The sequence below is a fragment of the Anastrepha obliqua genome, chromosome 5 (genome assembly GCF_027943255.1).
Source record: "Anastrepha obliqua isolate idAnaObli1 chromosome 5, idAnaObli1_1.0, whole genome shotgun sequence".
NCBI classification, from domain to species: domain Eukaryota; kingdom Metazoa; phylum Arthropoda; class Insecta; order Diptera; family Tephritidae; genus Anastrepha; species Anastrepha obliqua.
In genome coordinates, this window is record NC_072896.1 from 7831817 (window position 1) to 7858365 (window position 26549).

The 26549-nt window shown below is 38.1% G+C and overlaps 4 protein-coding genes across 4 annotated transcripts; 1 reads left to right on the top strand and 3 right to left on the bottom strand.

Moving 5' to 3' along the window:
* The first annotated feature begins 2285 nt into the window (after nt 1-2285).
* LOC129248062 (uncharacterized) lies at nt 2286-3243 on the top strand. Its single transcript, XM_054887487.1, has 2 exons — nt 2286-2366; nt 2429-3243. Exons 1-2 carry the CDS (start codon nt 2325-2327, stop codon nt 3122-3124), a joined length of 738 nt encoding a protein of 245 aa, XP_054743462.1. The 5' UTR covers nt 2286-2324; the 3' UTR covers nt 3125-3243.
* Nucleotides 3244-11345: 8102 nt separating this feature from the next.
* Nucleotides 11346-12843, bottom strand: LOC129247344 (uncharacterized). Its single transcript, XM_054886451.1, has 2 exons — nt 12811-12843; nt 11346-12182 (listed from the first exon to the last, which is right to left on the bottom strand). The coding sequence occupies exons 1-2, from the start codon at nt 12841-12843 to the stop codon at nt 11562-11564; spliced, it is 654 nt and encodes a 217-aa protein (XP_054742426.1). The 3' UTR covers nt 11346-11561.
* Nucleotides 12844-15677: 2834 nt separating this feature from the next.
* Nucleotides 15678-17091, bottom strand: LOC129249004 (uncharacterized). Its single transcript, XM_054888612.1, has 2 exons — nt 16971-17091; nt 15678-16899 (listed from the first exon to the last, which is right to left on the bottom strand). The coding sequence occupies exons 1-2, from the start codon at nt 17013-17015 to the stop codon at nt 16225-16227; spliced, it is 720 nt and encodes a 239-aa protein (XP_054744587.1). The 5' UTR covers nt 17016-17091; the 3' UTR covers nt 15678-16224.
* An 8008-nt stretch (nt 17092-25099) lies between these two features.
* Nucleotides 25100-26044, bottom strand: LOC129247453 (uncharacterized). Its single transcript, XM_054886584.1, has 2 exons — nt 25934-26044; nt 25100-25841 (listed from the first exon to the last, which is right to left on the bottom strand). Exons 1-2 carry the CDS (start codon nt 25982-25984, stop codon nt 25188-25190), a joined length of 705 nt encoding a protein of 234 aa, XP_054742559.1. The 5' UTR covers nt 25985-26044; the 3' UTR covers nt 25100-25187.
* Between the last annotated feature and the right edge of the window lie 505 nt (nt 26045-26549).

The window sequence follows — 26549 nt, forward strand, 5'->3', positions numbered from 1 at the left end:
AAATACTTATAAAATACAAAATAGTTACAAAGTAGACTACGAGCTTCTCCAGGAGACAGACGCAGGTCCAGATTAATAGCATTATTTCTTTCAGATAAGACTCTAGTTGAAGGAGCTCGTGTTATGTGATCAAATTTTGGGATCCCATTGTGAAACAAAACGACGGGTCACAGATTACACGCAGGTATGATAAAGTTTAGTGCATGCAAAAGGGCTCGTCAGTCGGCTGTTCTTTTTAGAATATTATTTACACAACTGCAAGAATGAAAGGCAATCTGGCTTCTGGAAGGGCAGAGATAAAAGCTGACAACGAGATTTATACGCACGAGTCCCATCAGTAAAGTTTAAAAAAAGGAACGCAAACATGACACTGACACGGTTAATACACGTACGAAAATACGTAATACGAAAAAATTATAAGACTGTAGAAATTAAGGAGAAAAATGAATACGTTTTACTACATCGAGTTATATTGAAAAGCAGTAAGTGGAAATTTATTAAGGAAGTCATTATGAAACATACTACTATTTTTGCCAAATTTGGATTATATCTTATATATTTACTTCATAAATTACAATTCGTCCATATCCTCGTATTTTCTCTTAACGGCCCATGCTGAACGCTTATTTTCTATCAATAGTGAGAGTACATCCTTCTTTCAGTGCACAGACATAGTTTCAGCAAGACGGCGCCACGCCGCACACGGCCAGGCAGACCTTGGCAATATTACGTGATATCTTCCCTAACAAACTGATGAGCCGATTCGGTAGCATATCATGGCCACCCAGGTAGCCGAATTTAACACCCATCGACTATTTTCTGTGGGAGTACCTCAGAAGTAAAGTCTACGAAGCAAATACAGCGGCCCTCTCGTTCCTTCTTTACCACCAGGACGAAGGAGGTCAAACTACAGCTAAAGGTGAAAGTAAATGGCACACAAATACAGACGGTTAACAACCTCAACATTTTTGGGTCTCACCTTTGATAGTTTACTTTCCTTTTCAGCGCACACAACCGCGATTGTTACTAAGGTTCTCAAATCGTTTGCCGGTAGCACTTGCGGCGCAGACAAAGGAATGTTGCTGGCGAACTTTAAAGCAATTAGTAGGTTTGAATTATGATGCGCCCGTCTGGTCGCCTGACAAAATACTGCGATCAGGATAGCTATGGGATGTCTCCTGATGGGCCCCTGCAACACCTTCATTATGATATGCTCAGTAAGCAATTTCTGAAGCCTGAGCCACATCCCAGTCATGTCAGGAGGCATCTCTTCAACTACTCTAACGAGATCCACGACAAAACACAACTACAACTGCTGGATCGGACAGTACATAGACAGACATTAAGTGAGATTCATCGGAAGACTCTTATCACTTTCCTAAACTCCCGACCCCCGATACGGTAGACGAAGAGCTTCAGCTGTCTCGCGATGCACGCCTACCTTTGGCCCAATAGCGTCTTTTATATTTTAGTAGGTTAAGCTCCTACTCATCCAAAATCGATCGCGACATATCCAACATACATAAGTTCACCATGTGAAGGCATACTGCAAGACTCCAACCACCTATCCAGATGCCACATTAACACCTAACAAGCCTTCCCCTCTGCACCTAACCTGTCGAACCAGCACGTTTTCTGGGCCTACCATTGATAAGAAGAGTTAGACGAAGAGTACCGGTAAGTACATCGCACTGAAAGCGCTAAGTAAACTGCTAAAACAACCATCTCAGCCCACGAGAGTCGGTTCTTCGTTACCCAATGAACGACCCGAATTTATATCCGGCCAAAGACTGTCACTCCAGTAGCATTCCCTGTACATGTATGGGGAATGTTTATGGTGCTGCAATAACAATAGTAATAACCATCTCAGTACTAGGAGGAATTATCTTTCGCGAGGTAAAGGCCAGCCGAAAATCACTTATCCAGCGAGTGCCACGGAGTACGGAGACCACATTCCAAGAGGCGAATATGTAACAGCCAACATTTAGGGAAAATAATTCAAAAAAATAAAAACCGCACTTGTCTCCTTTGTAATAATTATTGAAGCAAACTTTTACCACTAGTAATGCTTTTCTTATGTAGCTCCCAAATAGCTCCCTAACTCTGCCACCGGACACCCTGTATATGCATATGTAATGTATAGAAAAAAGAGTTACAGCCATGAAATATTGGTAAATGTACCATTAAGAATCGCGCTTACGTAAATGAATGTAAATTTTAATTAGCGAAAAGCATAGACGTCCGTCTGCGAGTATATAAAAGAATTGTAACAGTAGCACCAGCAGTTTCACTTGCTAATTAAAACAGGAACGCTGCTGCTCAAAATGGTTAAATTCTGGAGCGTGGCCAAATTTCTGATTTTGCAGGTAATTACTTGGTTGAATGTATAAGCCAAATACGTATTATATTATAATTACACACTCACCAGGTGCTTGTATCGTTGCCTCAAAGAAGTGAACAGGGGCCATTAACGTGCCTAGAAGAATGGAAGGCGGAATTGAAGTCTAACATAGCCACTATTGGCAGGGAATGGGGAAACGAATTTGATCATTATATAAACGCTTTCCTACAAAATCTACTTCAACAATTGAATGATTCATCTACGAAAGGCGAAGGTTGGACAAGTGATGAACTGGAGGAAACAGGAAAGAGTGATTCGAATTTCCTTGAGCTACCGACTAAAGAACTGAATAAAGTCATCAGTTTACTTAACAATTTATTCGACGCACTCTTTGGCACACCTAATCGTGATGATCAGCAGAGTGATCAGAGCTCAATGGAAGATTTATTAGACGACGAAGATATAAGTGAGCTAATTAGTCCACTCCTCCGCGACTTAGGTGGCTCTTTATTCGATTTTCAAACCACACCTAATCGCGATGATCAGCAGAGTGATCAGAGCTCAATAGAATATTTATTAGATGAAGACGATATAAGTGAGCTAATTAGTCCACTCGTCCGGGACTTAGAAAGCTCTTTATTCGATTTTCAAACCACACCAAATAGTGATGACCAGCAGAGTGATCAGAGCTCAATGGAAGATTTATTAGACGACGAAGATATAAGCGAGCTAATTAGTCCACTCGTCCGTGACTCTTTAATCGATTTTCAAACGTTGTTCTAATGAAGAGTAAAGACATATCTGGGTTTGTTAAATTGAGTGATATGAAGATTATAAAACATTAGAAAACAAGGCTTAAAGGTTCAGATGAATCATTATATAAAAAAAATAAAGAATTTATGATTTAACACAAAAATTGTCTGCTTTTCTGTATGCGAGATATATTTAAAGTTCTGCTTTGGTTAAGCGCCCTTTAACTCGGTAACCTATGGAAGTTTAAAAAAGAAAAAATTAAAAGTAGAAAAAATAAAAAAATATTATGCATGCACCTAATGCATAATAAATCATTAATATACAGGGTTTGATTGAAAAGTAATGAGCCTTCCCGCACGGAGCGTCTGCCAAGCGGTCATCCGAATCGGCTAGTGGGGAAAAATGATCGTTGGACCTTCCCCTTCCACTAGAAACCGGTCCCAGTTCGCTGGCAACAGCGGTGCAGTCAACATCGCTCCGCGCGTGTAAGCTGTTTTAAAAGTGTGTTAGGATTTTGCAGTGGCGAAAATGCAGCGATGGTTGGAGCAAAGTTACTTGATCAAATTTTGCGTAAACAAAACGAGTACCGAAATCATTGGGCTACTCAAGGTGGAAAACGGTGTCACAAGTCGTTCAAGGAAGGCCGGGAGGATGTCGAAGACGAACAGCGATCTGGAAGTCCTTCAACGACGCAAACAGACGAAGATGTGAACCTGGTTCTTGAATTTTTGAACATTGACCGTCGTGCTAGTCTACGTGAGATCAGTGAAGAGTTAAATTTAACTTATTACAATGTGCGCCTGAAAAGAAAGCTGAAGGGGAGGCGTTTCGACTCCATCGAGGCGATCCAAAAAACTGTGACAGCCGAAACTGTTTCCTGCAGTGGAAGGACCGCTACCAGCGGTGTATTGACGCTCATGGGTCCAATTTTGAAGAATATTAGTTGTATAAGCCAAAAGGTTTAATAAAACTGCTTAAAAAATAAGGCTCATTACTTTTCAATCAAACTCTGTAGTCTGTCGATTATTGACGGCAAGTTGCGCCGTCTAGCTGGAGCCAAATGTCATCGATGCTTAGCAAATAAATTTTTAGAAACAAAAAGTCAGTCAGCAAGGTTCGATAGCACTCGTCGTTCACCGTAACGGCAGCTTCTTCCTCATTTCGAAAGAAACGGGATTGATGAAGCTATCAGTGCTCTATGAAGTCCGCGAACAGATTTATTTTTATTTTTTTCTAAGAAAATTTTCACAATTTCAAAACGTTGTTCGGGCGCTAAGCGATTCATGATGAGTTGCCAAACCTTACTGAAAAGAAACGTTAACCCAGTTTGCCATTCTCAGGTGTCAAATCACAGTTATCGATATCGATAGTTCTCACGCAGCTAAAAAACCTCCGATTTCTGGTTTTATTCAAAGTGATTTTACTTGCGATATTTAGACCCGCTATATCCGCAGGCGTAGTGAAAAAAATTTGAGCCCAGATGTCTAAATCTTTGTGAGACGAGAGCAGGGCAGCTGAGAAGAAGGTGTTGAGATGATTCCACCTCGTTCTAAACACAACTTCTGCATAACGGCCTTGTGGCAATCCCAAGTTTCACCGCATGAACAGCTAACGCACAATGCCCGGTAAAGATACCCACCAAATTCGAGAGCTGGGGCTTTGTTAGCCTTAGGAGTTCGCTCGAGCGCCCCCGATCTACCCGTGGCCAAAAGGATTTCGCGACCTTGCTCGTTTGCACACTAGCCCAGCGCACGAGGCTCATCTTTCCAGGAGTAGACCACAGGCTCTTAAAGGAACCTCAGTCCTCTCATTTCGCGACGAAACCGTCTACAAATTTCCCTGTCTTGCTAGCTCATCAGCACAGCAGTTTCCTTCTACGCCGCTGTGACCGGGAACCCAAATGAGCCTGATGTCGAAGTATTCGGATGGAATCGAGAGAGAAGCCAGACATTCCCCGATCAATCTCGAACGCACAAACAACGAGCCCAAGCCCCTAATTGCCCACGGCTAACGGTAATTACCGAGGTAAGCAACCTATCGACTGCTTCTTTAATTGCGGATACCTCCGCTTGGAAAACACTGCAGTGGTCCGGAAGCTTGAATTTGAGTTTGATGGAGAACTCCTTACAGAATACTTCCCCACCAACCCTTCCGTCCAACCTCGAGCCATCCGATAACATGTTTGCCATGCCTTGCCGCCAAATTTTACACCCCGCCTACTCATCCCTTGAGGGAATATGAGTGGAAAAAGGTCCGCTCGGACCTAGCGTGAGTGTACAGTAATCCAGCACCATGGGGATGAACTCAAAATTTTTAAGAATGCTAGAGTGTCCGTAACTTACATATGTTTAGCTTATGTCCGTACACCTTAGTCTAATTGCGGCGCGTGCAGCAGTAGTTTTTCCTACAATGTCCACGGGTACCACATTCAGCATAGCGTTAAGCGCTAGAGTAGGAGTGGTACGGAGTGCCCCACTGATTCCAATGAGGGCAGACCTTTGTACCCTCTTCAGTTTCTTAGCTGATACCATCCTTTCTAGGGAGTTCCACCAGACAAAGACTCCGTACAGCAAGATTGGTTTTGTAATCGTGGTTTAAAGCAAAAAAGTGAATTTTGGTGAGAGGCCCCATCTTTTGCCAATAGCGCCCCTGCAACCATACAAGGCGACTGTTACCTTCCTAATTCTCTCCTCAATGTTTGGCTTCCGCGTAAAACCTCTGTCACGGATAAGTCCCAGGTACTTCACCTCATCAGAGAGCACCAATTACGAACGTTAATCAGCCACCGTTGGCGTCATCGTAAATGCATGGTCATCATCGCCTCTAATCCCAAGGCTCCTTCTTCCTTCCCTTCTTCTTCCTCCTCTCCCCTATATGGCGTCACAATCTACGAATTTTTTGAATATTTGTCCAAGTGTGCCGCCGTAACCGAATAGGTTGGTGCGTGACTACCATTCGGAATTCACAGAGAGAACGTAGGTTCGAGTCTCTGTGGAACCCCTAAAATTAAGAAAAAAGATTTTTCTAATAGCGGTCGTTCCTCGGCAGGCAATGGCAAACCTCCGAGTGTATTTCTGCCATGAAAAAGCTCCTCATAAAAAAATGTCCGCTTGGAATCGGCTTAAAACTGTAGTTCCCTCAATTTATAGAACAACATCGAGACGCACGCCACAAATAGGTATATGCGCCAATTATATATACGAGTATATAACCTGACTTTACTTGCGTGATAATTCTTCATCATCCATTAGCGTTACAGCCCGGAGTGGGTTTTAGTTGCCTCAGCAATCTTCTTATATTCAACAAGATCCAGCGCTAAAGATTTCCAGTTTTTGATGCCTCATTTTTTCAGGTCCTCGGTGACGTTATGCAGCCAAGTAGTTTTTGGTCTGCCACGGGGTCTTAAGCATAAATGAATGTAATCGAGTAGAAGTTTTTGTGGATTGCACTCATTCATGCGTTTGGTGTGACCTGCCCATCTGATGCGTTGCGACTTGGTAAATCTTACTTTACAATATCTTCGCAACTGCCAAATACTTTACGCAGTATTTTGCGTTCAAATATTCTTAGGCGCTCCACGCCTGCCAGTTTCATGCTATAAATTTCTGCGCCGTAGGGCAACAGGGGTTGAATGAGCGATTTATAAACAACGAGTTGGCATCGCCATTATCCTGTCAGGTATACAGTCCTGCTAGCTTTCGTGCTACACGCTTTTCATTTCATGAGATCCTCATATATTTAGTTTTGTTTATGTTTATTGCCAGTCGTACCAAGCCCACTTTTTTTCTATCGCTAGAAAGATATCGTCTAGGTAGGGTCTACATACTACGGGCTTCAATGGCTATATCGTCCGCGTATGCTACAGTCAGAGTGGGTCCGGAAATAGATCCCGATCTCACGAAGCCTTTAATAGCATAATTCAAAACTAGATTGAAGATGGTTGTTCAAAGAGCGTCACCTTGTTTTACACCGCTGTTGATATTAAATAAGCTCATCATATTTTGTTGCATAGAAACTCTTCCTTGCATGCCTTTCAGCGTAGCCATCGTCAAACGAACCAGCTTTAAGGTAATCCCAAATTCATGCATTGCCGTGGCGATGGATTCTCTATGGATGCCGTCGAACGCTTGTTTGAAGTCAATGAGTGGGAGGTGAACGCCAAAAGGCATTTGTGGATATTTTGCTTAAGTCGCAAAGCTGGGTCTATTGTGGATCTGTTTGATCTGAAACATCATTGATATTCACCCAATACATGATCAGCTCGACTTTAATGCGATCCGATAAGAGCTACGAAAACCATTCGTAGCATTCGTTAAGTAATGTTATGGCCCCATAGTTGCAGTTAGTCTTGTCCCCTTTTGTGTGAATCGGGAGAATGACCCGAAATTTTTTTCTTCACTCATCTTATAGTAAATCATTTCAAGAATGTTGTGTCAAAATTTTAAGTGGATCGGAGCAGAACTCTCAAAGTTATAGCCTTTGTAGGCACTCTACCTCGAATGCGGAGCATCGATAATTTTTCAGAGTCATTTTTTCAAACGCGTTTTTCCCGAAACGACTTCTTAAAAGTCGGTGCCAATCACAACTCCGAAACTATTCAACCGATTCTTTTCAAATTTGGCACACGTTTTCTAAATCAAAAATACCTCCCCCCACTGTTTTTTTTTTATTTTATTTTTTTTTTTTAAACTTATTGAAAAGATGTACAATAACATGCAACTGATTTTATTAAAGTATCTTAAGCCATATTTCTGTAAAAAATTAAAAAAAAAAGTGTTTTTTTTTTAGCGCTAAACCCTACCACCCCCTTATGCTGGTCCTATGCAAAATTTGGGTAATCATTTTTTAAATTAATTCAGGATGTGCTTATGACTATGTACAATCTGGTAACCTTACACCTCCGAATATTAAAATAAACGGACATTTTCCAATGAAGCTTCCGTTATTCTCTTTATCACTACCTGGGCTTTTTTTCGGAGTGTAGCCCTGACCCAATCCATAAATTAAGTTTAATGCATATATAATTTGAATTGGTATCAGCGGAGCTGCTATAAAATATAGCCTATTTTTGCAAATTTTAATCGATTAGCATCATCAGCTAGGGTTATAAATTAATGGAACACCACTCAACGGAGCTGAGATTCTTGTTTGGGTGTTATGTCTAGCAGTTCACAAAAAAAAAAAAATTACCAGTGATATTTGCTGTTGACTGACCAATGACCTCTTGAAAAATTTACCAAAAATACCTCTACAGTGGCGTATCAGTTTTTTTTTTTATCTGTATGTGTGACGAGCTGTATGAAAGTGTTCAATGATTAAGGAGGCTGATAAGAAGATCAAGACCAGCCAAAAAGTGCTCTGGGGGAGGGAAAAAGGGGCGAATTGAAACCTTTGAATAGATACAGTGGGAACAAATAATAACAAATAATTTTCAGTTCTTTTAGAAGAAAATTCTTTTCTAAACGGTCATTTTAGTAAGAATTTTCATTTGGGTACAACAGATCATGAGGTAAAAGTGCAAAGCTACAAAAATGTAAATCTAAAAATTTTCAAAAAATATTAAATTTTAAAATATAATATTTTACAATCGTGAGAATTTTTTCTTAATCCGTCGGGTACGCATTTATTTGAGAAAATATTTGCATGCAGAATGGATTTAGTTTTTGCTTGCTTGGAGTAGTATGTAAAAGCAGTAGATTTTATTCAAAAATATTTTATAACATTGTTTTAAATTTAGAATTGCAAAACAAAAATAAATAAATAAGAACAAAACACGTCATCCGTTCCTAGGACAAACAAGCACATGACGTGGCTGAGGCGTTAACTGTACCCAAGGGGTTAATATTTGTTTCCTTGATAATAAAGGGGTTAAACTACCTCCTTAAATTAGTTTCTCTTGACCACTCTACCACACTCGCGAAGTATTGCAAACTGTTATGGCTCACTTTTTTTAATATATTTTCACATTTTGAATGTTTGTCGTTTCAAAATTAGTTACTTCGCATACTAAATTTATAGTTCTTTCTTATTTTGCGAATTTTTGAACATTGAAATAATTCGTTACTGCTCACTAAGGTAGATGCCGCCCAAAAATAAGAAACGAACGCGGAAAATTATGCTAAAAACCAAATAATTTGGTTAAAAAATAATTTTGTGAAATTTAAAGGCGAAAAATAAGTGGGTCGAAGTTCATAAAAAAGCCAATGTTTTTTTATTAAAATTAAAAATAATCAGAAGTTGATTAAAGCGATCTTCCTACACTAAAAAAATTAATCTCCATGGTTGGCCCAATAAATCTTACGATGAGTCCAGAACAGAACAGAGACACGTAAAACTCAGTAATGATAGAATTTTTTCTTTTGTTTATATATTTTATATTATTATGGTGCATGACGTCAGCCTCGACAAAATCGCGAAGTAATGATTTTCAGTAGACGCCTCCTTCGGTATTCATTTATTTCAATGTACAATAGATTTCTTACAGACTAATACAATTAATTAAATTTTACAAAAAGATCGAGTTTAAATTACCTATGTACTTAATATTAACATTAAAATCTATAATTTTAAAAATTTATAACTGTATTTATTGCACAATCGAGCACATCCCATAATAGGCTAATTTAGTGAGTAATTGGTTTTGTTTGTTGGATGAGCAAACAAGCGATCATTTCTAAGACTATGAGGCGTGATATACTCGTAAAATTGGAAGAGAGTTGTCAACTCATTGCAGTTAATGTTGCCATTAATAAAATTATAATCAAAAATTAATGAGAAGTATGTAGATTACTCTATCAGACAATGACTGTAGGCCTAACAATTCTTGGCTGCTGATATAATTAGGAGGACCATTTGGTTGCTGTTATTGTTATAGCAGCTGACTAACGATTTGGTCAATCAATCCTATTCATAGAATGAGGTAAACAAATTTTGTGATTTTTCTAATTTTTTAGAACTGATTTTGAAGTATGGAACTCGCCTTGCGTAAAACTGAAAACTTATGCAACTGTAGCATGATGGCGAGAATAATGAGATGGCGCCTAAGTGCTGTATCGTTAGACTTTTTGATACGATTTTTCATGAAACTTAATCATTTTTTATGCATCCTGCTACATTTTTTATGTAACCTGCAACATCTTTTATGTAACTTGCAACATTTTTCAGGTAACATAAACGGTGATTTGAGCTTTGAGCGTTTTTTGACGACCAGCTGCGCGTGTTTTTACCAATGGATCTGCACAATGGCCAAGCCTTACTGAATAGAATGGTCAACACAGTTTGCCATTCTCAACTGGCAAATCGTAGTTAACAATATCGATAGTTTTCATGCTGCTAAAAAAACACCCGATACAATTTCATTAAAAATATAGTGGTGTGTTTATAATTTCGCAACAGGGTGCATATAAGAGGAGAACGTAATTAAAAGAGGGTAGGGCAAGTTCTAGTATCAAGGAATATGAACGTAAAAAGTTCCGAGCTTGTTTTACATTCAATGTTTGACATTTCTTAGCACATTAGATCTGTTCATGTAAAAATTATACAATAAGTTTTTAGTAACTTAATTTCTGAGATTTTGCTCCCAAAGAGAAAATTTCAAAAAAAGTACATGAACGCAAAACCAGTAACAATTTGCAAGTTTTACGAGCAGCTGACTAAATTGTTCGCGGGAAGCCACAAAAATTAAAATTTGTTTCAGTTGAGACAAATTAAAAAAATAAAGCCAGTAAAATGCAAAATAATGCAATAAAATACACATTCGAATTTTGACTCAATTTGCAAATATTTTAATTCGCGTTTATTTTTGCTTTGCGATCAGCTGTTTTTCTCACTTGCTCATTCTTACAATTAAAAATTTAAGCAGTAAAACTTGCAACTTCCCCTTAAAATGAAGTGCTCTCACTCGCACTTTCCCCTACTTTGCAAGCTTTTGGATACATGAATTGTTTCAAATTATTTGCTTCATGAACAGACTTTTTCTCATGTAAAATTCGCCAGTTTCTTATATTGAAAAGAGAAGAAGCGCCGACTACTCATGGCTCTAAAGTCACTACTTATGAAATTTAGTAATGCTGAATACATGCAGGGGTTTAGCCATTTAATTGATAACATAACTGTATTGACAGCACTCGATATTCACTCACTCACAAAGAACAGCCCACAAAACTCGTTTTCTTATCTGTAAATACTTATGATTCATTTATTGATTACATCTAATTGTAAAATAATACTGGCACATTTACGATGCCGGGGACTTTTTGTAAAGCCACATAGTAAAATTTAGTAATTCAGATATTTAAAAAAAAATTTGTATTTTTGGACTTAACTTTTATTAAGTTGTGTTCTTAAGTTACAGATATGAGTTGTTTCTGCATGTAGAAAGTGCAAAATTGACACTAGTTGTTTTGCCGAAATAGCAAAAAAAACCCCTCATTCAATTGTACCTTTGAATGTTCCACATTTATTCACTTCAAAATCTTCCAAACCTACTCGAAAAGAGCGTAAATACATCATTCGCTCTCTCGTCATCCGATTTTTTACTATAGCTCTGGTACCATTCCACCACTTTCCAGTCCTTGACTCTATCTTCCTCCGACAAATTCGCCACACAAATGCTCATATTTCGCAAAAACTTATTTATAAATTCCATTTTTTTCGTTCTCAAATCGCTGATCAACGCATCCAAACCATTTCGCTTAAGAGCTGCCTCGATGAGTACAACCTCGTTGGTGGGCGCATTCAGGGCGGTAGTGTTGTAGCGTTGCAAGATATCCTCAAATACATTGAAGGTGTGTATGGAAGCAACGATATGCAGGAAGCCATCCAATGCGGTAATATTCTTTGGCAGTGGCTTACTGCGCTCATGAACCTCTAGAATATATTCCTGGAATGCTGCTTTATCCTGTTCCATATCATCATTTTGAGCGATCACTTCATCTTGTAACACCCTTTCAAGGAACGCACTACTGCTACTCATCGAACGATGAAGATATTTAAAGACATCAACATAGAATTGAAATACAGTATTTTCGATTTCGGTATCAAAAACAAGAACAGCTCCATTGGCAGGCGCTGTTGCAGTGAAGTGAACCTAAGGAAATATGAAAAGAAAAATAATATTAAAAAATTAACGCAACATTTGATTTGTGTGCGAATTATAAATATATATGTATTATATATAAGTAGCTAAGTATGTATGTATGTATGTATGATGTTCCCCTACTGAGCTTTCAAATAATACTAAAAAGCTTTGAAGACCTTTTTATACTAAAGATATAGGTACAATATTATGCCCAACTTGGACTCAGCCAATAGTGTCAATTCAAAAACGTTATGATAGATAAGAAATCGTATAACAGTGTAGTATGAGTATAACAGTCAGTCATCATACTCTAAGAATCACCAATTTACAAAATTACAGGTGTAATTACGCATTAGATACGCCGTTTATTTGACAATGTGTGCGTGTATACATGTATATACCTATATATATATATGTATATCTATATTTACCCTACAAGACAGCTGACTATCATATAAGCATTCATATTATCGCCATCACTATCCTCATCCAACTACACATTTTCGTTCTAGCCATGTGAAAGTTCTGATAGTTTCCCCTTGTCGGTGTAATATTCTATCTATTTTTTACCAATAGCAATAGAAAAATATATCTACTATGCTCTAAAGACACGGCAACTAATTATTTTTATTCTTACAATGTAATAACTACTGACAACTAAACTCCTCATTGTCATCATCACAAACTTCTCAGCACTAATAATAATACTTCTCATTTTTGTTATCAAAAAGTAATCAGCACTGATGGGCCAAACTACTCATTTTCGTTATCCAAAAGGAATCAGCACAAACTCCTCATTTTCGCAAAACGTAATCGGACTGATGTCAAAAACTCCTCATTTTCGTTATCATGAAATGTTTTATTTAGAAATACATATATAAATTTCATATTTTTTTGTTTTCATTAGAGAACTTTTACCTAACAACTCGGTGCTTCATTCACGGAAATTCGAACTCACTAATTTTCAAATTTTAGCGAAGCATCTGCTCATTCGGCTATGGCGACCACACAACAAACACAGCCAAATTCCACATTAGAAATTTTTTCAGAGCAGCCATATTATAAGCATACAAATGAGTTGCCTTGACGTTTAAAGTACAGTAGATATATTTTTCACTTACATGAAATTGCTACTGGTAAAAGAGAGATAAAATTCACACCGACAAGGGAAAAGGAATATCAAATGAAATATTTGATTCCCCCATTTGGGGGGGTTAGGTTCACAAAATCGAAATTTTTTTTCTTCACTCATCTTATAGTAAATCATTTCAAGAATGTTGTGTCAAAATTTTAAGTGGATCGGAGCAGAACTCTCAAAGTTATAGCCTTTGTAGGCACTCTACCTCGAATGCGGAGCATAGATAATTTTTCAGAGTCGTTTTTTCAAACGCGTTTTTCCCGAAACGACTTCTTAAAAGTCGGTGCCAATCACAACTCCGAAACTATTCAACCGATTCTTTTCAAATTTGGCACACGTTTTCTAAATCAAAAATACCTCCCCCCCACACTGTTTTTTTTTATTTTTATTTTTTTTAAGGTTATTTTTCACTTACAAATATGGCGAAATTTTTCGCCAAAAATGCTCGTTTTACGTTTTTTTGCCACCAAAACTACAAAAATGAAAAAAAAAAAATTTTATTAATGGGGGGGAGCATTACGTCATACTTTAACTGAAAAATTCGACTTTTTTAGTTTCAGATGATTCTACGACGAATGCCGATTGGCACCCCAGAGCACCTCTCGAAAAACATACATATCTCCAAAAAAACTCTGTCATGGGCTTATTTGTCAATATTTTATTATTAATATTTTTTAAAAACTTATTGAAAAGATGTACAATAACATGCAACTGATTTTATTAAAGTATCTTAAGCCATATTTCTGTAAAAAATTCAAAAAAAAAGTGTTTTTTTTTTTAGCGCTAAACCCTACCACCCCCTTAAAAAATGTTGAATGTAAAGGGTGATTAAATTTCAAGGGCCGATGTTGAATGTGAACCACACCTAAACGTCAAGTTTTTTTCTGCATTTCATTTAACAATTTTCCCTTTCAGACTAAGTCAATTTGAGCCATGGAAAGATATGTAATCAAGCAATGCGTTAAAGTTATTCAGACTTATTATGAAAACCGGCGTTCAAATCAAAATGCATATCGCGAGAAATCACTTCGTGATTTTTTCGGCCAATTTAATCGTCCAAATGTGCGTACAATCGGAAAAATTGTGCAAAAGTTTGAGCAAACCGCGTCTGTAGGAGATGTGAAAACACCATGGCATGCTCGTACAGCTCGTACTGCAGAAAATATTGCTGCTGTTCGCGATAGTGTGGTTGAAGAGCCGTCCACTTCAACTCGTCGTCGTGCCCAACAATTGCACCTCTCACGCTCGTCGTTGGTGAAGATTATGCATAAAGACTTGCATTTACACGCTTACAAGGTGCAATTGACTCAAGAACTACAGCCTCTTGACCATTTCAATCGCCGTCAATGGTCAGAATGGTGGCAGGAAATGGTAACATTGAATGACCAATTTTCGAAGAAAATCATCTTCAGTGATGAGGCACATTTTCACCTCAGTGGATTCGTCAATAAGCAGAATTGCCGCATTTGGGCGAATGATAATCCAAGAGTGATTGCCGGGAAACCAATGCACCCACAAAGAGTGACTGGGCCGGCGGCATCAACAGTTACTGTGAATAGTGCTCGCTATCGTGAGATGATAACGAACTTTTTATGGCCCGAATTGGAAGATATGGATGTGGAGATATGTGGTTTCAACAGGACGGTGCCACTTGTCACACAGCTAACGAAACAATGGCTCTTTTGCGCGAAAAATTTTATGGTCGAATAATTTCACGTCGCGGCGATGTCAATTGACCGCCAAGATAATGTAATTTGACACCGTTGGACATCTTTCTTTGAGGTTAGAGGTGTTAAAGGTGTACGCCGATAAGCCAGCAACAATTCAAGAGCTAAAGGATGAGATAATTCATACAGTAACGGCATAGAACCTCAATTATGCCTCAGCGTCATCGAATATTTGGACCATCGGATGGAGGTGTGCCGCCGAGGCCGCGGTGGCCATTTGGCTAATATTTTGTTCTATACGTAATTGAGCCATACCAATGTTATCATAATAAAGAGAAATGATAATAATTTCTTAAAAAAATTCTATTTTATTCAAAATCAACACTGGCCCTTGAAACTTAACCACCCTTTATTAGAGCCTAATAAACTACTTCTAAATGTGTCAGAATTTTTGTCGAAAGTGCTCAGCACTGTCTTGTAGGGTATCTTTTATGTATATATGTTTATGTATGCACACATGTAAGGGTATACCTTAAAACCCCGCAAGAAAATATACTGGTGCCCAACGAGTGAACTTATGGTGCTCATTCAAAAACTCACTTAAGATGCAGACGTTAAGTTAAGGGGCATAGAATTTTCAAAAAATCGATTTTTTTCGGTGCTCAAACTAAATTCAACAACAAAAAAAAAAAACAATACTTCAAAAATCCCAACTTTTTATTCTTGTCAATTCAATTTTAATATAATACAAACAAAATGCAAGCTTCGAATTCCTCAAAATTCTTGGTAATTTTTTTTGACATTTTCTTCGTTAAGGTGTTAAGAATTTTCCTCCACATAAAATTCCTTAGATCATAAATATTTGTATAAAAACATAAAAAATGTTTGAGAGTTTTTTAAATGCCAGGAATACGTGCGTGCACTTTTCATTGCATGATATTTTTATTTTTAACAATAATAACAATAACAATAATAATAATAACAACAAATATCTTCAGGTAGAAAAGTATTTTCTTGCAACCTGTTAATGGTCGTTAGAAACGGAAATAGGCGCCATGCGCAACTTATGTATTTTCTATTATATTTCTCGCTATCTTTTTTTGTCCTTTTTTAATTTTTTGTATATTTTTATTTTTTTTTTTTTGTTTTGTTTTTTAATTCATTTTTTTATTTTTTTTATTTTTATTTTTTTTTGTATTTTATTCTTGCATACAGCCATCAAATATCCATTACCTAATCAACTCGCTTACTGATCAGACTCATCCGTGTCTACAAAATAAAGTTTATATCGGAAACCATAATGGGACCTATCCATCCATTTATTTTCCATATACGTTTCATAAACATACACCAAATCCTTCTCGTTCTCCCTGTCTGCCGGTGAAAGTGAGTTGAGATACTTTTCAAATTCATCTGCATAATGATTGCCAATTTCCTTCAGCAGCTGCATTTCTTCTTCATTGAATCGCTCGAAACCATGAGCCTTCAAAGCGTTGGCCACCTCATCATTTTCAGTAGTTTGACTTTCGTTTTTCAACTTGTGACGATTTGTAAACGTAAAAAAGTCCTTTAGAACCGGTTCAATGCGTTTTCCGGACTGTGCCCTTAGAGCTTCATCTGAGTCTCTCACATATTTTTCGACCACAGCTCGTTCCGTTCGCATAGCTTCGGTGTCTACACTATTGAAAGCCGGATCGGCCAGCAAGTCCTTGGCTATTTTATTACTGCCTTGAAGCAGAAATTTTAAATGCCTGGTTGTGCCTTCTTTTATCATCGCTGCCAGTTTCTCACGCTCACTCGATACCGGCAATGGCTTCGCAACGCGTGCGGCTATATCCTTTTCTTGTGCAATCGCTTTATATTCCTTATTAGCGTCCTCGGAGGAACTTTGCGTTTGTGTTCTGGGCAAACAGAATCCAAGCTAAGAAGTTGTAAGAGCACCAAAAATTATAAGTGGGAGGTCCCACATATTTTTGTTCACGTTAGACAAACCTGGAAAAGTGTTGCGCACAATAGCAGCAAAATTGTCTTCGACATCTTGTCTATTCGGCAAATTAATTCTTATTTTCAACTCGCTCTTGGTCAAGGTTTAAAACGTACTGAGCACGGCAATGCTAATTCGCAAAGCGTTTATGCCTGTAGATTAGAAAATTTTGCAATTGGTATTTACGTACGTATGTATGTATGTACTACGTGCAAACGAGGGTGGATCAATAAGCCTTTATTGATTTATTTATTTTATTTTCCAACACAGTCTCTTCATAATGAAACACACTTCATTCATGCTATTTCAAATATTGCGAGACCCTTAAACATTCCTTTTAAAGTGAAACATCTTAGGTGTCGATGGACGAACGAGAATGGAGAGTAAAGGCCATGCAACGTTTTGGAATTTTCGTTCCGCGAGAGAGAAAAAAGATATAACATAAAGGAAAAGGAGAGAGAAAGTTATACCTTATATATATTTTAGATGCACTTTAGACTATTTTTTCTGAGCTTTTTCTTTTGGTTCTAATTTCTGGTGAGAAATAACACTGCCTACTTTTTGGCGCTTGATTGTTGGTGCAAACTTGTAGGAAATATATTTTTGGTGCCTACTTTTCGGCGTTATATTTCCTTGGTGCCTACTGTTTGGGGCGTTTTTGGTCCGAATTTTTTTGCCGTTTTTTTTTTGGTGCTGACTTTTTGGCGCTTATTTCCGTTTCCTGACTAGTGCTTGTGCGTACTATAAAGTGCTATCCATTCCGGCGTCGGTTTTCTTGGTATTGCCTTGCAATTTGTGCCGTTGCTGCGGTCTTGGAATCGCTGCGTTTGTGCGGGTGATAAACGCTCGGAGTAGTGCGCATTGTTGCCACGGTTTGTATCCTGCGTTTACCTACACCGGTCGACCCTCCTCCGTTTTTTGTAAATTTTGTCTATTTCTATTTTCTGCAAATGTTGTGAATTTCTTTAGATATATATTCTTTCTCTTTCTCTCTCCCACTCTCTCGCGGGTCTCTCCCTCTTTCTTTGACTGCCTTGAAAGTTTCACTTCTGCTGTGTGTACTACGCTACACGCACTTTTTTTATTGGTGCCCCTCAATTATGCGAATCAAATCACTTGCCACTGAGCAATAACTTCATATTTGGAAACAGGAAGTAGGCGCCGAGCACTAGGCCTGGAGAATACGGCCATGTAGGCCAAAACAGCCCTTAGTAACCTAACTCACGAAATTAGGCCAGTGCGTCTGAAAACTTGTGCCAAACAATGGAACTTTTTTAATTGCCAAATGCAGTCGCTTTTGCTTCGAAACGGCTTGGACTAGTTCTAATACTTTCCGATAATTGGCCTCCAAGCGCATTCCTAACACGGTGGACTGAAGGTGGCAACAACCACAAACCCCTACCCCGTTCTCAGTGGATTTCAATGAGACAGCTGATTTTCGGACGTAAAGATTGTATTTCCGTTTTCATTTCATTCTTTATTGTTTTGCAATTTTATTGTCATTAATCCTGCCGTGATACCTGCGCCTGAGAGACGTATGCTGTTTGAGTTGTTTGCTCTCTCTCTCGCGAGTGCTTTCGGACCACATGGTTATTTTCATTTTACTCAGTCGTCTATAGCAGGTTGTCGTATGGTGAAAAGATTCTTTCTTCTTTGAGGTTGTCGTGAGTGGGGATTTTTCGTCGTAAGCTTTGAGTTTTAGCTATAGCATATGTCTCAAAGCCGTATGGTTAACTTTTGCGTACACAACACACAGCAGATCAGTCAGAATATTAGTGGTTTTTGTTGTTGCAAGCCCTTCCGCTACGGTGTAGTCTCCGATCGTTATCAACTATCTCATCTAATGGTGATCGTAGAAAACATGCTGCTTCGACGGGGTTTGTAAGTGAACGGGGTTTAAGGGGCACGTAAATAGGCAGCTAATCAGAAAATTCAGTCGGCAAATTCTTGTCAAGCAAGGTGTTGGACTTGAATTAACAACGCATGCCGTTCTCTAATTTGCTGGGACTTCTTGACCCACCCTCGTATGTCAATATGCCCGAGTTTACATTAATGCATTTTGTGCGATCGCTTTAATTGATATTCTAATAAATTTTTCCCCGGAAAAATAGTGACTGACGTATAAAGGTCAAGTAGACGCATACACACATGTAGCGAGTGGGCATCAGCACATGAATTGAATCAATCAAAACTGTTTGAGGCAACGAATGTAGTTATGTAGAGGCAATGTAATTATCATCCTCCTCCGTTGTAGGCATATATGTATGTTAATGTAATATTTCTTAATTACAGATGATGTCAAAATTAAAAATTCCAATTAATCTAATCGGGATTTGGAAAAGGACGACCTTTCCCGCGCACTTTTAGTACAGAAATTGATATTACACAAGCTGCTGGTGCTTACTGTGGATCGAGTTTGATGGCGCAATCTTTTGATGGCGCCTAGGTGCTGGTGTGGAGTTTGAGCTCCTTAAATTGCATACTGTTTGAAAGCTTCTTCTTCTTCTTCTTTCATAGCGTTACAACGCGGGGTGCGTCAAAGCTTCTTTCAAAATGCTCCTCCAAAGCGTTCTATTGAGCTGTTGCTTCATTTCAAGCAAAATTATATACCAGGTATATACCTATGAAATGAGACTTTTAGCTATTAGTCCATATATGTCGCTAGGAGTATTTCTTAACCTTCCCAAATGTCTTGTTTTTTTCGGCTGTCATCTGTCAACAATATTCAGTTCATTGTTTGTTACGTTTCATACAACAATGCATTTTTGCCGCTCTTACAAATGTCGGATTTCGTGCCTTCAAACTACGATTTGCGGACATCGAAAAACCACTTGTGAAATGCTGCTCTTCCGGTTCAAAAGGAAGTCTTTTTTGCATCGAATCATTAAGGGTGATGAAAAATGGGTGTATTTCTCCAATCCCAAGCGTAAACGATCGTATGGTCCGCCCGGCCACAAGCCAAAAACAACGGCCAAACCAAATCGCTTCGGCCGCAAGGCAATGTTGTGTTTTCTGGGATCACCGTGGTATGATTTGGTACGAGCTATTAAAACCAAGTGAAACAGTTGACGGTGCACGATACCAACGACAAATGGCCGATTTGAACAGCGCTATACACCGAAAACGCCAAGAATATGCCGATCGGCGTCACAAAGTAATTTTTCTTGATGACAATCCACTGCCACATCGAACAAGAGCGACCCGGGAATTGGTGGAGACATGCGGCTTACTCACCATACTTGGCGCCTTCCGATTATCATTTGTTTGCAGCGATGGGCCAAGCACTTTCCGAGCAGCGCTTCAATTCTACGAAGAAGCCAAAAAATGGCTCGATGATTGGCGGCGAAAAAAAGTCTCATTTCATAGGTATACACCCAAAATTCATCGATTTGTTTGTGTTTTGTTTGAAAAACCTTAGACCTCTAAATCTCGTCCGGTTAGTTGGAACATACTAATTAATCCTAAGTTGTTATTGTCATGAAGTCCAGTTACTGCCCAGTTTCCAAACTATTGTTTTCCTGTATTATTAAGCTGCCAAACCACCTGGATTCACAACTTTACATATGAACCTGTATGAAGCTGATTTTATGGAACTTTCAGTAAAGAGCTCCCAAACGTATGCAACAAATTTTTGTTAAGCATTTCATGGCTACAAAGTAGCTTTAGGAATTATTTCTTTAATTTCGCCTATTCCATAGAACTTTTTGTAGATACACAAAATGCTTAGAAGGGGCGAGGTATGGCTCGACACTATAGCAACAGAAGTAGAGAAAATATGATTAGGCCTTGAAAGGTATTAGTATTAGGGATTTCGCGCAAATTAGTAATTTTTTAAGAGATTTAAGGTTTACTGTATCGAAAAGCAAGCATATTTTTGGAAATATGGAAAAGCTGCTTTTAGTCGATTTTGGATTGCGCTTTTATACCGTTAAATTCTTGACCATACTTGTGATTTAGCTTTCATGAATAACGAAAGTGAACTTCAGCTGGCGCACCCGCGGTGGGTGTGATTGTGGGAGGGTATGAAACGTGTCGAAAAAAAATGTCTACCATCTCATTTTATACCGGCTGAAATTTTGTCCATGTATTGTTGACATTTAGTAGAATCAAACAAAAATAGTCAGCTGCGCCGTAGAGGGGGGAAAATACGTCAGCTGAACGCAATGATACATTCTTGCTTCGGCTGACGGTCTTCCCACCGCTATAAACGCAGCTGACCATCATTATTATATTTTCATATGTGTCCAAAATTATTAGCATTTTATTTTATTAAAATTTGAAAATTTTCAATCGGCATAAAGTAGTTTTACTTTGTAATTTATTTTACAAGTTCGCCTGTTCAGCTATATGGCAGATTACCTGCAAAATTGCTGTCAATCCTGTTGTGAAAGGTGTTTCTTCATAGAAATTATTTTGGTGGAATATTTCGGTGGTTTTGGTTTGTTTAAGTGTTATTACCGCAAACAAAAATGTTCTGAAGAAGAAGCCTTCGAAATAAAAAAGTTTATGAACATCAGTCTTAAACGATTTTGTCTAAGTTCAACTAAGTTCCCCAGTCGCTTTTTTCCTAAAATATGGTTCAACACTATAGCAAAAGGAGTACAGAAAAAAAACAAGCACAGGGACTTCGCGCAACTCAGTTATTTTTTAAGAGGATTAAGGGCTCGAAAGGTAAGCAAATTTTTGGATTTTTTAGTAGCATAATAATAAACCCAAATTCCGAAAAAGCTGCTTTATTTTACATATCACAAACTGTACAAATTATTATTTTTTATACGAAAGAAAAGGGCGGTGTATAACTTTATTTGGCGAAGTTCTTTCCTTAAGAACGCGGAGCAGGAGAGACTCTTCCTGCAGCAACAAAAGTTTACTGTAAACAAAAAAAATCATTTTTTCACGGCTATCGATTTGTTTAACAAATGGATTTTTTGTTGAAAGCATCGCATTTCAAAAATAAGGCTGCTATTTAAAAAAGCGTTCTACAATTTTTTATAAAAATTTCAGTCTTCTTATTTTTATTGAAGTCAGTTCAAGGCCGGTTTAACCATAAAACAACAAATTAAATTATTGCTATAAATTATTTTTCACAATAAAGCAAGCGTTTGAATTTATGCGAAACTTCAGCTTTGTGCGAGTACTTTTGACTATGGCTGTATGTGTAAGTATATGAGCACAATGTTTTTCTTTATACATTAATAATTATAAATAAATGCACAACGAACTTATACGCTTGGCTGTGCCTTTCCGACTAATTAAAGAGATCATAAAAAACTATTGAATATATCGAAGAAACTCATCATCACCTCGAATTTAATTGTAGATAAACAGTTCACATTCAATTTCAATAGTCAAGATTTGTTCAACTTCTGAGTCCGGCTGGCTTGAACAATTTCTTTTCGAAAAAAAGCTTTAAAAGTTTTCGGTACGGACATATCGGACTAAAATGGGCTTGGTCAAAATTGAAATATTTATGCATTTTTCTCATCTTGTTGTTGTTGTTGGTATTGTTGCTGCTTGATGTTGTTTTTGTTGTTGTTGTTTATGAAGTTGTTGTTGATGTAGCAGCTTACTAAACCCAGTCAGTGTGATGTAGTCACCAGTCGCCTTCGTCTAACTCATCTAACAGTAGACCCAGAAAACATGCTATTTCGACAGGTTGCGACCAGAGTGAGAGGGGTGTTAACATTCATTCATTTACATATGTTCTGCCTAAATAAATTTCTTAAGAGAAAAAATAGATAATATTATAAATAAATAAAAATAAAGATAAAACATAGCGATTTAGCTGATTTTTTCATGTAAAGGCCAAAAATGGTGATATTTTGAAATTGGGGGACATCAGAATTCGTTTTAGAGGTATGGTTCCTTCGGCAAAGTTTCTTATTTTGATCACTAGAATACGATTTTCATAGAGCAATGAGCGATTTTTAAATCGACCCGCCCTACTGTACATGCAATGCTGTGCCTATGAATGCGCGCTGGATTTCTTGAGAAATTTTACCGTATGTTTTGCTGTGGCGAGGCACATACATATGTACATACACACAACATATATACATATATCCGCATATATACATACATATATAAATTCACAAATTTAAATTTGCTTATGCCATCCTTCTGTGTGCCTGGTAATGAAGCACTTTCTATACATACATACATTCTTTTTGGTGTCGCTTTTTCGTTTCACTTTTTCTCAAATCACTCCCAACGATTCTAAAGAAGTTTTCACTTCAAAAAGTTATTTGTTGCAACGTAGTAAGTTTCAGCTGAATTGATGTTGTTGCGTATTTCAGGCAGATCTATGGATGTAACATTTGTGCGAAAAAAGGTATAAATAAAATTTTAAATTTTATATTTAAAATTGCTATCGATGCTGCAGCAACCCTTTTATTAATGAAAGCCGCGACACTGATATGTACAATGTGATGCGATACACGGAAATGATATCTACATTTTCACTGATAGCCAAGCGGCGATAAAATCCCTCACAAAATAGTCGACAACCTCCAAGGTAGCCATGAAATGCCGCACATCTCTTAACGAGATTGCTGAGTCATTTCACTTAGGGATCATTTGGGTGCCTGGCCATCGCGATATTGAGGGTAACTGCAGAGCCGATGAACTAGTGAGACTCGGCACCAAATTGACCGATGAGTGCATAAACAATGTCATAGGGACACCCTTACAAACATGCAAGCTACTTATCCTTGAACAAATCGTAAGAGCAGCGAACGAAAAATGGAGTAATGAAACCAACCCAGAATCGCCCGACAACTGTGGCCGGCTCTCAATGCTAAACGCACAGAATCTCTGCTAAGCCGAAATAAACACAGTCGTAGCACACTGACTTCAGTCATAACGGGGCACTGCCTAATAGGTAGGCACAAGGATGGGTGTGCAAGCACATGACTTCTGTAGAAGTTTTCTAGATGAGGAGGAAGAGACAATTTTGCACCTTCTGTGCCATTGTCCTGCTTTATCCCGACGTAGGTTTACTATTCTAGGTAAAGAATTTTTTAATGAGTTGGAAGATCTCAGTTCTGCAGAAATCCGAGATATTCTAAAATTTCTGAAAAGCATGCACTGGTTTTAGGAGAAATAGGGACAAGCTCCCCACGCGGCATCACAATGGGCTATGAGCCTGAGTGCGCCCCACAGGACAACCTCTTTAACCTAACCTAGGTAGGTAGGTAGGTATAGTGGTTGTCGTTTGACACACCTAGGACTGCTGTAGACCCATTGTGATACCACCGGGGCTGTCCCCTCTCCTCACTCTACATCGTCCTCATTGAACCAACCGGTGGTTTTGATATATCTAACAAGACTTGTTATTTTTATATTGGCTACTTCTGCCAAGTTATTCAGGGAGATTTTTCCTAAAATATTGAACCTTCTTCTATCCAGAGCCAATCGCCTGCATAGCAAGTGTTCTATAGTCTCTTCTTCTTCGATGTCGTTACAGCTTCTGCAATAGTCGTTATAGGGTGCTCCCAGTCTACTGGCATGCCTACCAATCAGACAATGCCCTGTTAGGACCCCGAGAAGACTTCTCATGTTTTTCCTGTTTAGTTTCAACAGTCGGTTTGGCGGCCGATGTTCCATTCAGGCCACGTGATTCTACTAGTTGCACAGATCAGGGACTGAGACCATAGCCTGTTGGCAGCACTGATAGTGTGTTTATCTATAAGCATCTTGCAAGTTGCAAGCATCTGAATATATGCTTATATATCTTGTTGTGAGAACACTTTTATTTAGGGTTAGCAGGCCTTCCCTGATAGCCAATATTTCAGCATGAAATGCACTGCCTAAACCTAACCTGCCTAACCTAACCCAACCCGTTTATTCACGTAAAAAAAGTTGAAAATATTCAATTTAGAAAAAATGAAACTTCCACCCTCCTTTTCTCCTTCCCTTCCCCTGAATGGTAGCGCAACAGACAAATTTTGAATTCTTGTTCCAATGGGCCCTCGCAAGGAGATGAATATAAATATATTAGATTTTCCAAAAAGCAAACGTACATCATCTGATTCATTGTTGCTCCCGTTTTCTGGCACTTAGCATAGCGGTAACTACATAAACTAAAAGTTTCCAGAATTCTCAGCAGCATAGACATCATCCAGACGTAAAAAGTTAGTTAAAGTTTTGAGCATTTAGTTTTAATTTAAAATACTAGCATATTGAAACACATTACATTTTTGAAAAATTTCTAATCAAACATAAAATTATGGTTTGAATGAGTCGAAAAAGTTAGCATAGTGCTCTGCCTTCTTCTCATCATTCTTCTCGTTCTTGAATTTTGTGAACCAATCAATCAGTTTGGACTCCTTTGCCGTGTCCTCTTCATTCAAGGTATCCAAATATCTTTGGATTGCCTTTTCGAATTTTCCAGATACCACTTTTAGTTCCGCCAACAAATCCTCCTCGAACTTATCCGAACCGTTATCAATAAAAGCCCGTTGAATCGTTTTTGTTTCATCCAAATCGGCTGGCATGTCGTTGGCATCCTGCAATATGTCGGTGAGTGTAATCATCGATTCGAACAGGGACAGCATGCCTTCAGCCTCGACTGTGTTTGTAGCGTCGTTAGTTTTCAGATATTCGGAAATACGACTAATATTCGCCTGAAGCGCGGGACTCTTTTCTGGGAGCGCTTCCAATTGTGCGAGTGTCTTCTTGAAAAGTGGACGCCCATTTTCCGTCGTATATTTGGCCAATCCAACTAAGTCTACAAGGGTGGTCGTCATCAATGATTGACGTCCTTTTGTAAAGCCTAACTTCTCGGAAGAGGAGGCATCTTCATCTTTAGCCGCACTCGTTTGCTTCCTTTCGACTGCTACCTCGCCGGCATCACGTCGCATACGTGGAATGGCCTGTGCCTGCAAATCGAAATTTAATATTTAAAACAAGTAATACATACACATTTAATAGCTAAATTTATGTATTTACAGTTATAATTTTTTTTACTTACTTGCATCAGCAGACATGCGCTGAGTATTAAAATGATTGAGCTCTTTGACATGGTTGCACTTTGGATGATCGACTGACTGAATCGTACTGACTGCTGCAGCTGCACTTTTCAATTTATATTCGCTTGGAAAATTATAAAAAAGTAACCCCTTAATATGTCTCTGTATATATACTATACATTTCAAGAAATTGAGTTTCTTGGGTATATTTGTAATCACTAAAAATAAAATTCTAATTAAATATTCATGCGATAGCAATGACCTGGCCTTTTTTCCATTCAGTGCCTATAAATCCTTATCTTTGTGCAACATTTCATTTAACTCTATTATGCATATTTATATATTATTTGTTTGCATATGGGTGTAGAGGTTTTAAAATGTGCGTTTATTTCACAGAAATCGACCATACACAAATTGCTGATTAAAAAGTTCAAAACATACTAAGTATTGCGAGTAGTTGTTTGTAAAAAGTGCTCAGTTGTTTTAGGAGATCGTTTGCATTTTCTTCTTCCGCCTACAAAGAGATTGGCGGGAACGTTGATTTTGATGTTGTTGTGGTGTTGGTTGTTGTTGGTGTTGTTGTTGTTGTTGTATCAGCATAAAAACTCCCCATACAAT